The sequence below is a fragment of the Pongo abelii genome, chromosome 5 (genome assembly GCF_028885655.2).
Source record: "Pongo abelii isolate AG06213 chromosome 5, NHGRI_mPonAbe1-v2.0_pri, whole genome shotgun sequence".
NCBI classification, from domain to species: domain Eukaryota; kingdom Metazoa; phylum Chordata; class Mammalia; order Primates; family Hominidae; genus Pongo; species Pongo abelii.
The window spans coordinates 121,126,163-121,146,023 of NC_071990.2; the positions used below are offsets into that span (position 1 = coordinate 121,126,163).

Below are 19,861 nucleotides of genomic sequence, written 5' to 3' on the forward strand. Positions count from 1 at the left end.
ATATTTAGAATATATTTGAAATAGCCTTTTGTCTAAGAATTGTTCAGTCTCACCGCTAAGGTGTGGACTTCCGTATCTCTACTTCATACTTTAGGAGTTAACTTGAACTCTATTCTGGCTGATGGGAACGTGAATATTTCCCAGCCTTATATGAGCTCTGGAAATTAAACCTACAGTTTCCAGTTATTGTTTTCTCAGTCTTATTTAATTTCATCATGTGCATGCACAAATTAATATTTATCAATATACTTAAGAGCAAACCTAGGCAGATTTTTGTATCCTTTTTTGTGTATTGCTCCCTGTCTTCTGGAAATTAGCCCTACAATATAAATCTCTTTTATATTTCCAAAATCTGATCTTTGTCTCCTCAACCCAGTATGACTGTTTCATCTCCTTGTTCATAAAGTGCTTCCAGAGAGAAAGCAATTGTTTTATTCCCCCAAAAATCTCAATCCTGTATCATAAAGACATCATACAATATCTAAAATGTTTTTCTTTTTTACCTTTATGGAAAAGCTTTATATTTCTTTATTTATGGTGGGCCATTTAGTATGGCCCCAGTCCATAATGGACCAAATAAGATGTTCATTGGATAATTTTATACAGCGGAGTAACATGATGTATCTTGCATTTTTAAAGTGTCATTCTAGCTGCTTTCTAGAGAATAGATTTTTGAAGATCAATGTGATTGTAGAGAGGTCTTTTATAAGACTGTTACAGTTTTACAAGAATGTGATGATGATTTTTGGGATGTATTTTGCAAGAAGTGATTGGCTATATTTAGTTTGTATTTGTGAGATGGGACTGATAGTTTTTTGATGACTTGGGTGAGGTGGGGGTGGTAGGAGAGGAATCAAGAGAAAAATCAAGAATGATCTCCAAGTTTTGTTATGAGCAACTGGGTGAGTAGGGATGTAAGGATAGGAGTATGTTTTAAGGGAGCAGGAGAGTCAAGACTTTTCTGTACAATTTAATTTTAGCAAGCCTATCAGGAATCCAAATTAGATTCTGAAGTAAATTTTCTGGAAGATAAGGAGTTACCAGTTTTGGAGATTTTGATATACTGACATTCTTTGTGAATTTTCTTTTAATAACAGCTTTATTAAGATACAATTTACATACCATAAATTCATAAAGTGCATCATTCAGTGATTTTTAGCATATTCTATTCACACAGTTGTACAACCATCACTACTATCTAATTCCAGAACATTGTTATCATTCCAAAAAGAAACCCCATATCCAATAGCAGTCACTCTGCATACAATATGTGGCTTTTTGTGTCTGACTTCTTTCAACTAGTATAATGTTTTCCAGGTTCATCCATGTTGTAAGCATTGACCAGAACTTCATTTCTTTTTATGTGTGACTGACATTCCATTGTATGAATATACCACATTTTGTTTATTCATTCTTCAGTTGGTGAACATTAGGTTATTTTCATTTTTTGACTTATGAGTAATGCAGCTGTGAACATTTATGTACAAGTTTTTGTGTGGATAAATGTTTTCAGTTCTCTTGAGTATATACTTAAGAGTGAAATTGTCAGGTCACATGGTAATGTTATGTGTAACTTTTCAAGGAATTGCCAAAGTGTTTTCCAAAGTGTCTGCACTATTTTACATTCTGACCAGTAATGTGTGAGGGTTCCAATTTCTCTGCATTCTCACGAATAAGTATTATCTATTTGATTACAGCTATTCACGTGGGTGTGAAGAAGTATCTTACTGTGGTATTGACTTGCATTTTACTGATGGCTAATAATGTTGAGCATCTCTCCATGGTCATGCATATTGATCATTTTTATATTTTCTTTGAAGAACTGGACAAATTCTTTGTCTAGTATTTCTATATATTTTTTTAAGTGGTTGAGTTGTGAGAGTTCTTAAATCTGGATATGAGTCTCTAATGAGACATATAATTTGCAAATATTTTCTTCCATTTTTGAGGTTGTCGTTCACTTTCTTTTAAAAAAACTTGTTTTTTGATTAATTTTTTTTTATTCCGATAGGTTTTTTGAGAACAGGTGGTGTTTGGTTACATAAGTAAGTTCTTTAGTGGTGATTTCTGAGATTTTGGTGCACTCATCACCTGAGCAGTGTACACTGCACCCATTGTGTAGTCTTTTATCCCTCAACCCCCTCCCACCCTTTCTCTGGAGTCCCCACAGTCCATTGTATTATTCTTATGCCTTTGCATCCTCACAGCTTAGCTGCCACTTATTAGTAAAAACATACAATGTTTTTATGAGCTACTTCACTTAGCATAATGGCCTCCAATTCCATCCAGGTTGTGGCAAATGCCATTATTTTATTCCCTTTTATGGCTGAGTAGTATTCCATGGTATATATACCACAATTTCTTTATCTACTCATTGATTGATGGGCATGTGGGCTGGTTCCATATTTTTGCAATTGTGAATTATGCTGCTATAAACATGTGTGTGCAAGTATCTTTTTCATATAATGGCTTCTTTTCCTTTGTGTAGATACCCAGTAGTGGGATTGCTGGATCAAATGGTAGTTCTACTTTTAGTTCTTTCAGCAATCTCCACACTGTTTTCCACAGTGGTTGTACTAGTTCACATTCCCACCAGCAGTGTAAAAGTGTTCTCTTTTAACCACATCCACACCAACATCTATTATTTTTTGATTTTTTGATTATGGCCATTCTTGCAGGAGTAAAGTGGTATTTCATTGTGGTTTTGATTTGCGTTTCCCTTATCATTAGTGATGTTGAGCATTTTTTCATATGTTTGTTGGCCATTTGTATATCTTCTTTTGAGAATTGTCTATTCATGTCCTTAGCTCACTTTTTGATGGGACTTTTTTTAAATTTTCTTGCTGATTTGTTTCAGTTCCTTGTAGACTCTGAATATTAATCCTTTGTCAAATGTATAGACTGCAAAGATTTTGTCCCACTCTGTGGGTTGTCTGTTTGCTCTGCTGATTATTTCTTATGCTGTGTAGAAGTTTTTTTTGTTTAAGTCCCATCTATTTATCTTTGTTTTTGTTACATTTGCTTTTGCGTTCTTGGTCATGAAGTCTTTGCCTAAGCCAATGTCTAGAAGGATTTTTCCAATGTTATCTTTGATTCAGCTTGAGTTAATATTTTTGTATAAGGTGAGAGATGAGGATCCATTTTTATTGTTCTGCATGTGGCTTGCCAATTATCCCAACATTTGTTGAGTATGGTGTGCTTTCCCCACTTTATGTTTTTAAGTTTATGTGAGTCCTCATAAACACAGCAGATAAAGACATAAAGACAGCAGATACCTGGTTGGCGAATTCTTATTCATTCTGCCATTCTATATCTTTTAAGTGGAGCTTTTAGGCCATTTAGATTCAATGTTAGTATTGAGATATGAAGTACTATTCTATTCATTGTGCTGTTTGTTGCCTGAATACCTTGTGTTTTATTCATTGTGTTTTATTCAAATGTCCTGTGAGATTTATGCTGTAAGGAGATTCTATTTTGGTATATCTTAAGGCTTTGCTTCAAGAATTCGAGCTCCTTTTAGCAGTTCTTAAAGTGAAGACTTGGTAGTGGCGAATTCTCTCAGCATTTGTTTGTCTGAAAAAGACTACCTTTCATTCATTTATGAACCTTAATTTCACTGGATACAAAATTCTTTGCTAATAATTCCTTTGTTTAAGGAGGCTAAAGATAGCGCCTTTAGCCTCCTGTAGGGTTTCTGCTGAGAAATCTGCTATTAATCTGATAGGTTTTCCTTTATAGGTCACCTGAGGGATTTGCCTCATAGCTCTTACGACTCTTTTCTTCATCTTGACTTTAGAAAACCTGATGACTATGTACCTAGGCGATGAATCTCCCAGGTGTTCTTTGAGCTTCTTGTATTTCGTTGTCTAGATTTCTAGTAAGGACAGGAAGTTTTCCTTGATTATTCCCTCAAATATGTTTTCCAAACTTTTATATTTCTATTCTTCCCCAGGAATACCAGTTCTTCTTAGGTTTGGTCATTTAACATAATCCCAAACTTCTTGAATGCTTTGTTCATTTTTTAATATTCTTTTTTCTTTGTCTTTGTTGGGTGGGGCTAATTTGAAAGCCTTGTCTTTGAGCTCTAAGTTCTTTCTTCCACTTATTCTATTCTATTGCTAAGGCTTTCCAGTGTATTTTGCATTTCTTTAAGTGTGTCCTTCATTTCCAGAGTTGTGATTGTTTTTCCTTTATGCTACCTATTTCACTGAAGATTTTTCCCTTCATATCTTGTTTTCCTTTTTTTTTTTTTTTTTTTTTTTTTTTAGATGGAGTCTTGCTCTGTCACCAGGCTGGAATGCAGTGGTGCAATCTTGGCTCACTGCAACCTCTGCCTCCAGGGTTCTCCTGGCTCAGCCTCCTGAGTAGCTGGGATTACAGTTGTGCGCCACCATGCCCAGCTTATTTTTGTAGTTTTAGTAGAGATGGAGTTTCACCATGTTGGCCAGGTTGGTCTCGATCACCTGACCTCATGATCTGCCCACCTCGGCCTCTGAAAGTGCTGGGATTACAGGTGTGAACCATGCACCCAGCCATCTTGTATTATTATTATTTTTATTTCATTAAGTTGGACTTCACCTTTCTCTGGTGCCTCCTTGATTAGCTTAATAATCAACCTTCTGAATTCTTTTTCTGGAAATTCAGAGATTTCTTCTTGGTTTGGATCTATTGCTGGTGAACTAGTTTTGATCCTTTGGGGCTGTTAAATAACCTTGTTTTGTCATATTACAAGAATTATTCTTCTAGTTTCTTCCCATTTGGGTAGACTGTGTGAGAGGAAAGATCTGGGGCTCAGGTGCCGCTATTCAGATTCTTTTGTCCCACGAGGTATTCCCTGATGTGGTTCTCTCCCACTTCCCCCAGGATGTGGCTTCCTGAGAGCCAAACTGCAGTGATTCTTTTTTCTCTTCTGGATCTAGCCACCCTGCAGAGCTACTAGGCTCTGGGCTGGTACTGGGGAGTGTCTGCACAGAGTCCTGTGATGTGAACTGTCTTCAGGTCTGTCAGCCATGGATACTAGCACCTGCTCTGGTGGAGGTGGCAAGCTAGTGAAGTGGACTCTGTAAGGGTCTGTAGTTGTAGTTTTGTTTATTGCACTAGTTTTGTGTTGATTGGCCTCCAATCAGGAGGTGGTGTTTTCAAGAGATCATTAGCTGTGGTAGTATAGGGAGGATCAGGTGGTGGGTGGGGCTCAAGAGCTCCCAAGAGATTATGTCCTTTGTCTTTGGCTCTCAGGGTGGGTAGAGAAAAACCATCAGGTGGGGGCAGGGTTAGGCATGTCTGAGCTCAGACTCTCCTTGGGTAGGGCTTGCTGTGGCTGCTGTGGTGCATGGGGGTGCGGTTCTTAGGCCAATGGAATTACGATCCCAGGGAGATTATGACTGCCTCTGCTGTGTCATGCAGGTAGCCAGAAAAGTGAGGGAAAACTGGCAGTTACAGGTCTCACCCAGCTCCCGCACAGCCCAAAGGGCTGGTCTCACTCTCACCATGGCCCTCCCTGAAACAGCACCAAGTTTGTTTCCAGGCAGCGGCTGAGCAGGGCTGAGAGCTTTCCTCAGGCTACCAGCCTTCCAGCAGATAAAGCAAGTAGGGCTTCCAGGTTTCATGTCTCCCTGCCTGCCACAGCTTCTGTGCTGTGTCTGCACTCCCAATTCACCCCTTCCTCTGGGTTCTGTCCAGGAAACTTCATGCTTGGTCAAAATTGTTACAAAGTTCAGCCGGAAGTTTCCTTCTCCCTGCGTTTTTTTAACCAGTTCCTCTGGCAGCCCTCCCCAAGGACTCCTGTGAGACAAAGTCAGAAATGACTTCCCTGGGGACTGAGAGAGACAACAGGGCTCTTCTCGCTGCTTCTTCTACCCCTGTATTTTGCTCAGCTCTCTAAAGTTATCTCAGTTCCAGGTAAGGTCAAAACCCTCCTCCTGTGATCTATACCTGCAGGTTCCCCAGTGAGAGTGTGTGTTCAGGGGTGGATGATCCTCCTCACACTTTTGCACTTTGGGCATTCATGGTTTTTTGGCTGTCACCCAGGGCCTGCAGCCGCACTCCACTTCCTTCAAAGGGTCTGTAGATTCTCTCAGCTTTCCTGGTGTGTTCCTGAGGTAGTTATTGGCGCAGAAGTTCATGATGTGAGTCTCCACATGCTGCTCTGTTTGGCTGAGTGGGAACCATAAGTTAGTCTTGCCTCCTATTCATCCTCTCCCCCAAAGAGCTGTGAATTTTCAAGTAGAGGATAGAGTGTACTGTGTTTTCTGGTGTGTCCTCAGAACCTCATTTCTAAGAAGCGTCTTGTGGGACCAGTGTTATGTGAAATATATTTTGGAAAATTTGGCCTGGGCAAGGGGAAGCCAGTGAATGTTTTAAGGAGGGTAACATGGTCCAATATATTTTATAGGGCCTTCTCTTGGCAGGAATATGATTTAATGAGAAAGAGGCTAGAGGCCCAGAGAACAGATGGGAGCTCATTGACATCAGCACTTGGACATTTGAGGGTGAGGGCCCAGATGTGTGATGACAGTGGGATCAAAGTAAATATGTAGATGTGAGAGGGAGTGTGAAGAATAAGATGTCATCAGCAAATGATAATTGTTTTCTAAACAGAGATAACCCAGACGGAAAATTTAAACAAAATAATATATATAGGTGCCATTTAATGAGCATTTGTTATATGACTGAATACGTACACACACACACACACACACACACACATACTCCATAGGTTAAGACAAATGAATTAATTTATCCAAGATGGCATGGATAAAATTAGAATAGCGAAGGTTTGAATTCAACTATTTCAAAGGCCAAATTAGTGCCTCTGTGCTAATCTCTTGTAAGAAGAATAAGGAAAGATTGTACCAAGTGGTGTTATAATTAAGATTTGATGGGCCATAGAGTTGAAATTTTAAAAGTGAGCAATTAAAAATGCTTATTGTGAGATATACATGTAACATAAAAATCTTCTGCAATAGGAAGTAGATGAAGTAATTTAAACATGACACTTGAACCTTAAGGAATTTTGACAGTAAAAATATACGATATATAATAAGATGTTATATGAGATATAATTAGAATATTATATAAACTGCTATAGTGTAAATTAGAGACTACAAGCATAACTAAAAGCCCTTTTCTCCCAAAATTTTACTTCTAAGAGTTGTGGCTGCTGAAATTAGACCAACTTTTGACAATAAAGTAATGAGTCAAATGAAAAATATAGAAATAACCACCTGTGACTCACCTTAGTAGACCTGGTGTACCATAGAGGTAAAAGCAAACAATTATGATACAGGTGTCCTACACAGTGAATGTGTTTTTCTGTATTAATTGAACAAATAACATCTTGCTAAGATATGTTAGGGACTATATAAATTACTTCATTTACATTATTTTCTGTAGGTGAAGGTGAGTATATTATGCTCATTTTACCCTTGAAGAAAGTACAATTTAGACGTTAACTCATCAAAGATCCACAACCAATTGTCTGCAGAGTTGGAATGGGATTTGGATTTGTGTGAGTTTCATGTTTGTTTACTTCACATTTGAAGAAACATTAACCTTTCTCTATACTGCTTTGTGATTTTTTAAAAAATAGTTCTTCAGTGTCATATAAATATATCCAAAAGTTATCGGTTATTTCAGACTTCTTACAATTCCACTTCCTTCGTGAAACTTTTCCTGAGATAAAAGATTCATCTTTCTTACCAAATAGTGATTATTCTCCCTGCAGGTATAAAGCATAAATGCTATTCTATGAGCCTTGTATTTTGTACTTCTTGGTTTGTTGTTTAACTACATTTATTCATCGAAGTAGTCTTAAAAAGTAATTGTCAAATGGACATTAGGGTGGGTTTTAGACCATTTAAAACCTTAATAATAATGTGCAAGATGAAACAGATATGGCAAAATGGGGTTACATAGTCAGAAACAGCCTCCAGAATTAGATAATTTGGTTCAATGATGTGATAAGGGATGGAAATTAAAAATAAATAAAGGCTTTCGCAGATATTATTGTAAATAAAAGCTACACAAACACTGGTAGGTGCAAACATATCTGAACATGGTATTTTCATGACAGAAGAAATATGGACAAAGAACAAGAAGGTGAATTCTGTATGGATAAAAGGAGGCTCATATATCTCAGAAAAATAATTAAAAACAAGATGTTTAGAGGAAAAAAATAACCTGGAAATGATATCATCAAAAATACCTATGGTAATAAAGAAAAACAAATCGGAAATGTGGCTGAATGTGGTGGCACAGAGGAATACTGTTATGGTTTGCACCATCTGTGGAAGCATCCCATTACCAAGGAGAAGGGAGCTGTGCCTGTTCATAGTTCTGAGACACGATCACAATTGGAATCATAAATAATACTTCTATTTGGAGGAATCTTAGTACCAGGAAATTATAGTCAAAATGGAAGAAATATAGAGACGTGCAATAATAGTGGTTAGGAACTGCCAGGATTGCTTCTAGAAGAGATGATTCAAAGAATTAAGTAGCTTGGTATTTAACTCCTAGCAACTAGGAGTTCACGAGTGTTTATAATCTCATGGAGGTTGTTAACCCTAAAGAGAGAGACATGTCAATTATTAAGGGCTATAATTAAAAGCAATTTAGTAAGATTAGGAAAGAGAGAATTGAGGCAACAGTCATAAGACCCATTCGAATACTGAATGAGGAGTGTGCCTAGGATTACAGCCTAGCTTCTTAGTTTGCAATATGGGCTTCCGCTATTTTGAGCATTTCTAAACATCTCATATGTTCTTTTTTCCCGCTGTGATTCCCTTTCCTCCTTATAGTTTTTATCTCTCTCGTTTGAACCATAAGTTCTGTGTTCCTTTGTGTCAATACATTTTATGGATCATCTGTGGATTCCTGCCCACTTAAAAACACTGGTTTTTAAAATTTATGTGACAGCCTCGAGCTAGCATTCATTTTGCAAGCACTGAAAGCCGTGTTTTCCTCACAAATTTACCTTTCTTTAATCCATGGGTAAGTTATATTTTCAGGTGCTATGTAATACATTTCTGTAACCAGAATTTCTCAGTGTTCTAATAAAAGGTATAAAAAAGGTATGACTATCAGTAACTCATTTAAATGATTTATCACAGCATTGTGATTCAATTAAATGTTTCCTGGCAATCAAGTTTTCCTTAATGTGAACTTTAAATGAGCTTGGCTTTGAGTTATGTATACAGTGAAAGCAGCAAAATATGAGTCATAGAAGAATGTAAATTGGGGGACAATATTTTTATATTGTGAAATAGCTACTTTCTTTAAAAGAGTGACATCACTTCTTTAAAGTGCTGTCATTTAAGTTTTATCAAGAAGTAACTATAAGAAGAAAAAATTGAGAGATCTTTGGAAAAACAAATGCCATCTGTCCTCAGTGTTACAGAAATAGGTCTCAAAAGCAGATGAAAATGTGAGCAGTCTACACATCAGAGCTCAAGGAAGGCCAAAGTACTTTTACTGATGCCTGTGTTCATAGCTCTTAAACCCCCTTAGAAGGAATGTTCTCTTAATTAAGAATAAAAATATTCTGTGTTCTTTACAAAGTCTGATATTATTTCCAGGATGTCTGAACGATTATGTAGGAAAATCCATCCTACAACTACAACAGAGAAATATATTTTAATTACTCTTATGCTTTGGAAAAAATATTAAATTTTTATCTTGGGAAATTATTTCTCTTTCCTCTTTTCTTCATCCTTTCTCTCTCTTTCCCTTTCTGTGTCAATGAATACTACTAGGTGCGAGATATTAAGTTGTTTATGGCCAAATGAAATATTGCAGCCTATAAGAGTCATAAGAAAGGTGAAGGATTGGCCTTTCTTTGGTTCAGATGATGAGCCTGACACACATATGGTGCTCATGGCCTCTTCTGCGATTGGAAACAAACACTGTGTTTAATTCCTTGTTCCAGAGCTTTCTTTTGCTGCTTGTAGTAAGTACTGTAGAGATTTACCCTTTGTGTTTGGTATAAATTATCTCAAGAGAGTACTGTGTATCTCAAAGTCCTCTAGAGTCTGATTGTAGGGTAATATACAAAATGACAACCAATTGTTCCTGGTTTTACAGAAAAATTTCTTCTCTAACCTGTACAGATATTTCTTATCTCTAGATTCCAGTCCACTTTTCAAAAGAAACAAATAGGTTGAACATGTGCCTTGAGACCTTTGCTCAGTATTGCTTAGTAAGAAAGCCCATAATTGTTGCTCACCTCTGACTTACCATTTTTAGTGTAAAATATGAGAAACACATTAGAAGCCTGAAAATATAGCTCTTGACCTACCTTTATTATTTTGCTAGGGCTGTGATGCTGGGAAAGAAGAAAGGAATTAAAAGGAGCCAATTTATATTACACGTGTGCCATGATTACATATCTTTCTTAGTGAATCTCTAAGTGAAATGGAAATCTGGATTGAATAACAGCAGTAATAGAAAAAAAAAAAAGAGGAACAATTCCTAACAGTGTACTGTATTAAGGTGCTGACCCAGGACTTAGAAGCCAAAAAGTTTCAGTTCCCAGTCCTTCTCTTTTGTCTAACCAAGTTTAATATATACATTTGTTCATCATACATACACACACAAGTGTATATATGTGCACACTTGCATATGTATATTTGTATTATATAATGAATTATATATAGTTTATTTAAAAACTGACAATTGTAGAAAAACCAGAAAGTTAGAAAAATGAATAGTATTGCTATAACTGAGAGATAATGGGAAAATTACTGTTAGTATCTTTCTGTTTATTTTTCAGGCTTTTATTTATGTAGTTGTTATCATCCCATATTTTTTATCTTGTTTCTTATTTAAAATTTAAAATTATAACAACCATTTCATATGCCTCTATAAACTCTTTATAGGCATCATTTAAATATATCCTAAGAGTTCACAAAGTGGATAATTTCATAGTTTATTTAACCATTTTTATTTAACCATTTCCCATATTTGGGGCATTTAATTTTTCTCTCTCTTTTCCTAGTTCTCTTTTATCTAAAATTTTTTTTGCTTTGCCCCCTTCCTTTTCTTTCTCTATTATTCTTTTTTCTTCTCATTTTAATCGGAACTCTGTATCAAAACTGAGATGCGGCTGGAGCTTTAAGATAGGTGACATTCCTTACTTAAGGGGAATATTTATATCCACTAATTTTCAATTTTGAGGGACCTCATAAAGGGTAGAAAACCATGATGGCAACAACATCCCTCCAAAAAAAAAAAACCACCCTTGAATCGTGTTTATATATATGTATGTATGTATATGCATATGTGCATGCCTGTTTGTGTGTGAGTATGCATGTGTATTTGTGTGTGCATGTGTATGTTTATGTTTTTGTTGTGTAGATCTGTATGTGTGTGCAAGTGTGTATCTATGAATACATCTGTGATTTGTGTGATAGATTGGAGGTGTGGGGATGTCTAAAGCCTGCTCAACAAACTAGGCTTGAAAATGAAATGAGTATCTCTATCAAACTGAATGTCTAATATGTATTTGCAATTCAGCTGCCTGGGCAACATGGCCTCATGGTTTTTGGATTTAATGGGACAGCTGGTGTCAACAACTTTTTCAATCCAGATGCTCTGTGATCTGTGTGCTTTGAAGGAAAGGAGAGGAAGTGCTGTGCGTTTCAACTGAAGGACTCTATTGGTAATTCTTTGATATCCAGGTAATACTCTCAAAATCTGCCGTGTAACTCCACATTGACATTAGTTTCCTGGCTTCAAGAGGGGACTGAGAAGGCGCTGCAGTATTACTAGGAGCACTGGTGATGGAAAAAGTGCAGGGCCCACAGCTCAGGACAAGGGAGGCCAGCCAAGCAATAAAGGCAGAGAAAAGCCTAACAGTGGTAACTCTGAGTGACCGGGAGGCAAATGCAAGCTCTACTTTTGTACATAAACAAGTATTTTTGAAGAGCTCAGAGCTAGCATGGTTTAGGTATTTGGATTGAAATGTCAATATTAATGGGACTTCATTGATAGATTTGAGGAGTATTGGGTCACCTGACTAAAACCACAGTGATCAGTCTTTGTTTATAATGGTCTCCCTGCACAATATTTCTAATTGTTTTCTTAAAGATAGATCCCCAGATGATGAGTTACCCAGTTTTTCAATTTGGGTTTGCCACAAAACAAACCCTAAGGCAATTATTTGTGTGCAAGGAGTTTATTTGGAAGATCCCAGCATGCCCAAGCGAGGAACTGGAAAAACTGAGATGGAGAAAAAAGAAAAACCAATGAAAGGTGCTTTAATAAGTGGATTACTCCTGTGGGCAACAGGGACCGAATCCCACTAGGGACACTTTGAGAAACCATATGCAACACACTCAGAATCTGTCTACAAAGATTGGCAAGCTGAGGCATTGATACATTTGTTAGTATCTCCTTTCTTTGGAGGTTGCTCCAGGTTTATTAACTCCAGAAAATGGCTACTTGTGGCTGAGCAGAATGATAAGAGAGGTGATACATTTCAGATGTAAACTTGTCAGAGGGCTGAAAATTCTATGTGACCATTATGAAAGCACACAAGTGGGATGAGGAGCAAGGGATGGAACATTGGAAGCATCGGCTGCACTGAGTTCACCACGTCTATATTTCAGTATACAGTTCTCGTGAATATGTGCCATATATTTAGGATTGTTATTCTTTTTCTTTCTTTCATCTAGGAATCACAAGGTATCTAGATATATAAGATAAACTATACCTCTAAAGCTTTTTTCAATCTCTGTGTCACAGTTCTGTTAAGCAACCAAAGCATGTGGGCCATTCTACGTTGAAGGTCTGCTGGAATGTGTATTTCTCCTTGGAAAGAGTAAATATTGAGGCACAAAGAGGCTTGAAATGTGGAAGAGGAATGTGCTACCATAGCAGCCTCTCTCTGAGGGTGGCCTAAATTGACTTGGCATTTTGGCTCATAGCTTTGAAAAGTCCCTTTATTTCTACCCCAAATTCAAGTTGTCTGATGTCAGTACCCATTTATTTATATAGCATTTTGTTTTCACTTTCCAGTTCTCCCTCATTCTACTTGTAATAAATCAACCTAGAAATATTTTTGACCTTTCCTGTGTCCTATCATTATTCTTTTAGTTAAGAATTTTGAAAAAAAAAAAATGAAAGAAAGAAAAAAAAATAGTAGTTTACTCTTCCTCACCAAGCAGTCACACCTCAGCACATAAAAATCTGGCTTCCACTTCCACTACTTCCCGAGGAATGTTCTCATCATATTCAATAAACTCATAAAGCCAAGTTTAATCAGCACTTTTTGTTTTTTTTTCTGTTTGGAATTACTGATCGCTCTTCTGAGATCAAGACTATTGTATGCTACATAATGAACATTCTCTGTACAATATGCAGTGCTCAAATTAAAAGCTAAGTTTATCATCTCCCAAACTATCCATACCCCTTATCCTGCCCCAAATTTGTCCTTCGTATTAGATGTTTTACCTTGGTGACTAGCATCACCATCTACCTACAACCTAAATCAAAAAGTTGGAGTCATTTCAGACAATTATCCATCAGTTATTTTCTCCTTTCAAGGCTACACAGTAAATCATAAAACACTATTTCTTTGACACTGGACCTATTTAATCTTGGAAATTTCTGGTTTCCTTCAAGTTCTTCCTGAACTTTTCCTGGCATTTCCAGTGAGTGTCTCATATTTATTTCAAGAACTTGACACTCCTTTGAGATCAATCTGTTATTAGCTTCTTATTCCCCCCAGTGCAATTGAGGTTTAATAGATAAATGAAAATTATATATATTTACATGGTATAAAATGATGTTTTGATTTACATTGTTAAATGATTACCACAAGCTGACTAAGATATCCATCATCTCAGGTAGTTACCATTTTTTTTTTTTTTATGCTGAGAACATTTAAGATCTACTCCCTTAGGAAATTCCAAGTATACAATGCAGTATTATTAAGTACAGTCACTATGATTTATATTACATCTCCAGCACTAACTCATCCTGAAAAACTGAAACTTTGTATCCTTTGACCAACATTTCTCCAATCCCCACCCCCACCAGCCCCTGGCAAACACCATTCTACTCTCTGCTTTTATGAATTTGATTTTTAGATTCCACGTATAAGTGGGATCATGTGATGTTTGTCTTTTTGTGCCTGGCTTATTTCTCTTAGCATAAGGTCCTCCAGATTTATCCATATTGTCACAAATGAAAAGATTTATTCTATCTTTAAGGCTGAATAATACTGTTATCCAAATTCATCTGTCAATGGACACAGGTTGATTTCATATTTTGGCTATTGTGAAGAACGCTACAATGCACATGGGAGTGCAGATATCTCTTCAATATATCAATGTTATTTTCTTTGGATATATACTTAAAAATGGGATTACTGGATCACACCATAGCTCAATTTTAATTTTTTTGAAGAACTTACATACTGTTTCCTATAATGGTCGTACCAATTTACCTTAGCACTAATAGTTATGCCAGTGCTCCCTTTTCTCCACTTCCTTGCCAACAGTTATTGTTCATCTTTTTGATAGTAGTCATTTTAACAGGTGTAAGTTGATAACTCACTGTGCTTTTGATTTGCATTCCATGCTGATTAGTGACGTTAGCATTTTTTTCCATATTCTGTTGACTATTCTGTATAATGTCTTTTGAGAATATCTATTTAGGTCCTTTGCCCATTTAAAAAACTGGGTTATTTGTTTTCTTGCTATTGAGTTGAGCTTCTTAATATATTTTAGATGTTAACACCTTGCAAATATTTTTTCCCATTCTATAGGCCATTTTTTCACTCTGTTGTCTCCTTTGCCATGCAAAAGCTTTTTAGTTTGATGCTATCCTGTTTGCCTATTTTTGCTTATGTTGCCTGTGTTTTTGAAGTCATATTCAAAAAAATCATTGCACATATTAAGTAGCATAGTTTTTCCCTCTGTTTTCTTTTTAGCAGATTTATAGTTTCAGGTCTTTGATTCATTTTGAGTTGATTTTTGCATATAGTGTGAGATAATGATTGAAAATCATCCTTTCAAGGGACAAGACCCGGTTTTCCCAATAACACTTACAGAAGAGACTATCCTTTCTGCATTGTATATCCTTGGCAACTTTGTTGAAGATAAATTTACCATAAATGCATGGACTTATTTCTGGGTTCTGTTTTGTTTCATTGGTCTGTAGGTCTTTTTTTATGCCACTACCATACTTTTTTGATCACTATAGCTTTGTAGGATAGTTTGAAATCAAGTAGTGTGATGCACTCAGCTATGTTCTACTTGCTCAAGTTGGCATTTGGGATCTTTTATGGTTCTATATAAGTTTTAGAATCATTTTTCTATTTCTGTGAATAAAGGCACTGGAATTTATGTAGGGATTACACTGACTGGGCTTAGTATCATTGGATAAGGAGTTAACATCTAAAATATATTAAGAAACTCAATAGCAAAAAAAAAACCCCAATTTTTTAAAATGGGGAAAGGACCTAAATAGACACATCTCAAAAGACATTATATAGAATAGCCAACAGATATTGAAAATATATGTTATATATATGAAAAAATGCTTAACATCGCTAATCAGCATGGAATGCAATTAAAAATTACAATGAGTTATCACCTCACATGTGTTAGAATGACTACTATCAAAAAGATGAAAGATAATTGTTGGCAAGGAAGTGGAGAGAAGTGAACACTGGCATACTATTGGTGATAATGTGAATTGTTGCAACCATTATGGGAAACAGTATGTAGATTCTGGAAAACATTAGAATAGAGCTATGGTATGATCCAGTAGTAGTGTCTTAGTATCTTAGTAGTATGGGCTTATAAAACTCCTTTTAAGGTTTCCTGTAAGGCAGGTCTAGGGGTAATAAACTATCTCAGGTTTTGTTTATCTGGAAAAGTCCTTATTTCTTGTGTATTTCTGAAAATCAGACTCACTGGGTATAAATTTTTATTGGCCATTTTTTTTTTCTTTCAGCACTTTGGATATATTATCCCACTCTCTCCTGGTGTACAAGGTTTCTGCTGAGTTCCCTTTTGTGTGATGAATTGCTTTTCTGTTGCTGCTTTTAAAATTATTTTTCTTTGATTTCCGAGAATTTTATTGCAATTTTTTTTGATAAATATCTTTGCACATTCAGTCTATTTGGGGTTCTTTGGGCTTCATGGATCTAGAAATTCAGTTTTCTCTCTAGATTTGGGAAGCTGACATTGTATCTTTAAGTAAGCTCTCTGTCCCTTTCTCCTTCACTGTTCCTTCTGAAATTTCCGTAATCCATGTGCTAGTTTTCTTGATGGTGTCTCAAAGCCATAAGCCTTTCTTCAATGTTTTTCACTCATTTTTCTTTTTGTTCCTCTGACTGGGTATGTTAAATAACCTGTATTTGAGCTTGCTGATTCTTTCTTCTGTTTAATTGAATCTGCTGTCAAAGCCCTGTATGGAATTTTTCAGTGCTGTCAATGTATTCTTTAGCTCCAGAATTTCTGTTAGGTTCTTCTTAATGGTTTCTATTTCTTTTTTGAACTTCTCATTTGTTCATTTATTTATTTCCTGATTTCATTTAGTTGTCCATCTTTTGTAGCTCACCAAGAAAATACTTTTGAATTCTTTGGCAGGCAATTTGTAGATCTTCATTTCTTTGGGATTGGTTATTGATGCTTTATTTTGTTCCTTTAGTGGTGCATATTTCCCTGATTATTTTTGATCCTTGAATTGCCCTTTCAAAGTAGACACCTCTTCCAGTCTTTACATACTGGCTTTAACAGGAAAAGCACTTCAGCACTCAATCTGCTTAGATATTCTAGGCAGGGCATCCAGTGTAGTCCCCGGGTCAGTTGTTTGTGTGTGTGGGTCTGTGAGAGCAGACCTGAAGCCTGGGTCCACATGGGCCAACCTGACACATAGGTGGGCTTTGAACCCCAGTCTAGGGCTGCCAGCCTGGGGTTGGGGTGAGCCTGGATTCTGGGTCTTTGGAAATGGATCTGGTCCTGAGTCTGTGGCAGTTGACCTGGTCCTGGCATTCACTGGGGTGGGCCTGGCATCTGGGTCAATGGGGGAAGATGTGGATCCTGGGTCCATGGGGTGGGCTTAGAGCCTGGTTCCATTTGAGCCTGCCTTATCCTGTGGTTGGCTTAAAGGCTGGGCTTGTGGGTTGGCCTGATGCTAGGGCAGGCCTAGATTCTGTGTCCACAGGGGCCAGCCTGGAACCTGGGGCCACAGAGGCCAGCCTTGCACCAGGATCCACTGGGCCGAGTCTGGTGCTAGGGTCTGAGGCAAAGTTGTGTGCTCACTCTACTCCCTCCTTCCCCCTACAGAGTGTATCTCTCCTCCCTCTCTGTTTCCCAGGCTTAGGGGAGGAGTGACATAGGTAATGAAAAGCTGTCCTTGCTACCTTCTTCAATTCTTCATTTTTAAAAATTTCTGTCCTCTACCCAGATGCTGTAATTTCTCACCTGGATTCTTTAGCTCTTATAAAAGCATTTTTTTTTGCATGAATAGTTGTTTTAAATTGATGTTTCCAAGAGAGGATAAGAGCTGAAAACTTCTGTTCCATCGTTGCCTTAGTATATTTTGAGCTGTTATAACAGAATGCCTCAGACTGGATGATTTATAATAAACAGAAATTTTTTTGGCCCACAGTTCTGGAGGTCAGTAAGTCCAATATCAAGGTGCCAGCATCAGGTGAGTGCCTTCTTGCTCCATCATAACGTGGCATAAAGCATCATGACAAAAGGTCAAAGTGAGAGAGAGAGAGAGATAAAAGGGGACTGAATTCATTCTTTTATAAGAAAGCCATTCCCATGATAACAAATCCACTCCATACAATAATGGCATTAATCCACTTATGAGGGCCAAGCCTCATGGCCTGATCACCTCTTAAAGGTACTACCTCTTAATACTGTTATAAATGGCAATTAAATTTCAAGTGAGTTTGGGAGAGGACAAACATTCAAACCATAGTGGCTATCTTGCTGATGTCAGCTGGTGTCTTATATCTTCAATTGCTTCTGACATTAATAGTAAATTATGCCAGCAATATCATATTACAGAAGTCCCCCAGAGCCACTACTACTGCCTTATAAAAATGTTGCTACTGCTTCTGATGTTCATGTTATTTGCATTAAGGTAGTGGAAACCCAAAACAAAATGTACTAAGAATGCTGGTGCTTGGTGTCTAGGACACTAGAGATACCATGATTGCTGTTAAAGTTCATTATTGCCACTGCATGCCTGATGATTGCTGTATAAGCAAAGTTTTTCAAGTTATTAATTCTCCTTGTTTCCTGATTATTTATTTAATTAGACTTTTGACAGACTTAGGGGAACCTATCTTTCAAATAAGCCCAGATACAGCTGAATCCTAGGACAAACAATTTAGGCTTAAGGTTGAACCTCTGCTACATTCTTTTTCCAGTAAAATACTTGAAATTTCTTTACGTGCCATACCTGAGAATCCCAACTTGGAAAAATCGAAATATAAAAGTTTTTTGACTTGGGCCACTCCATTTCTTCTGGGACAGACTCTCAGACACAGAGACAGGCTACAGATGTGGCACCTTCTGGTACACTAGGGAAGTAGAAGGAAATCAATGCCCTGGCAGTATTTCATGTACCTCCCACAACTGGTAATGACAGATTATTTCCAGGGGGGAGAGTTTTGACTTACATCACCTATACCTCTTGTAACCAGCAGTGAGACCTCCACTCACCACTTAGAACTTACTTGAAGAAGTAGCATGTGCAGAAGATACTATCCATGTCTTGCATCCTATACATATGGGATGACTCAGCTGCTCAGGCTAGGCTGTCAACCATTATTTTCCAATCATTTTATGCACCAGTCTGTGCTAGGTTTCCTGAGAGATCAGACACAGTTTTAGAGCCTAAATGAACTTTTCTCCTCACCTTTATACTCACCAATTGGTCCAGGCATGAGGAGATTACAGTTCCTAGTGATTATTCTGTTGGATTCACTTTGTAATATGCTACACTAACTAATCGGACAGAGCCCAAATGATCTTCCTGTAGCTGGGGAATAACTGTCTATTACTGATGTTGATAATCTTCTGCCATCTCCCACAGGCATTATGGCCAGCACACTTCCTGTGAATTTGTACCACCACCCCTTATCTCATCTATGCTTCTGCTCACAGCACTGACTGGAGTCAGGGGATGGATACCTGGCACTTGTATGTCCTATGAAGAAAGAGAGGAGGATACATTGTTTCCCTATGTATCCTTAAGGGATAGACCAAAGGAAAAGTTAAGTAATAGATAAACAACCAATAATAGATACCCAATTGGTTTCCCAATCAATTAGTACTTACCTTGTTGGATTTGTTCACTTTCAGCCATAGTTACACCTTGAATTTCTGTATTTCCAAAGTGAGCTCTTTTTTTCTAAGGAATTTCCTCAATTTTTTCATGTAAGTAGGCTTCTGAAGAGTCTATTTCACTAATTTTTGTGATATATTTAATCATTCCAGGACTACAAAATTTAAGCTGAATTTAAATTATTCATAACATAACAATCTCTCTCCCTCTGTCTCTCTTTCTATATCTTTCATTACATATATATGTAATAAAATATTTTCATTATGTCTATATATCTTTTATAGAAGTCTTTTCATTATATATTTCATATATATTCATGTATCTTTCATACATTACATATATTCACATATATATCTTTCATATATTGTATATTCGTATATATGTTTCATATACTATGCATGTTCATATATACCTTTCATATTTCTACATATATATGTATATATTTTTATTACATTTCTAGTCTCACTCCTCAAGTCCTCAAGGTCAGATACTAATTCCTAGAGCATGGTGACAAAATTCCAGGCTAGATAGACCTGAGTTCAAA

The 19,861-nt window shown here is 36.9% G+C and overlaps 1 protein-coding gene across 1 annotated transcript in view; it reads left to right on the top strand.

Moving 5' to 3' along the window:
• The window catches only part of LOC112133872 (uncharacterized), a 319,730-nt gene extending 300,148 nt beyond the window's left edge, over positions 1 to 19,582 (top strand). The window contains exons 4-5 of the mRNA XM_024248864.3: positions 17,623 to 17,664; positions 19,066 to 19,582. Coding sequence (XP_024104632.1) covers positions 17,623 to 17,664; positions 19,066 to 19,142 — 119 coding nt within the window. The 3' untranslated portion in view covers positions 19,143 to 19,582. The remainder of the gene's footprint in view (positions 1 to 17,622; positions 17,665 to 19,065) is intronic.
• The last annotated feature ends 279 nt before the right edge of the window (positions 19,583 to 19,861 follow it).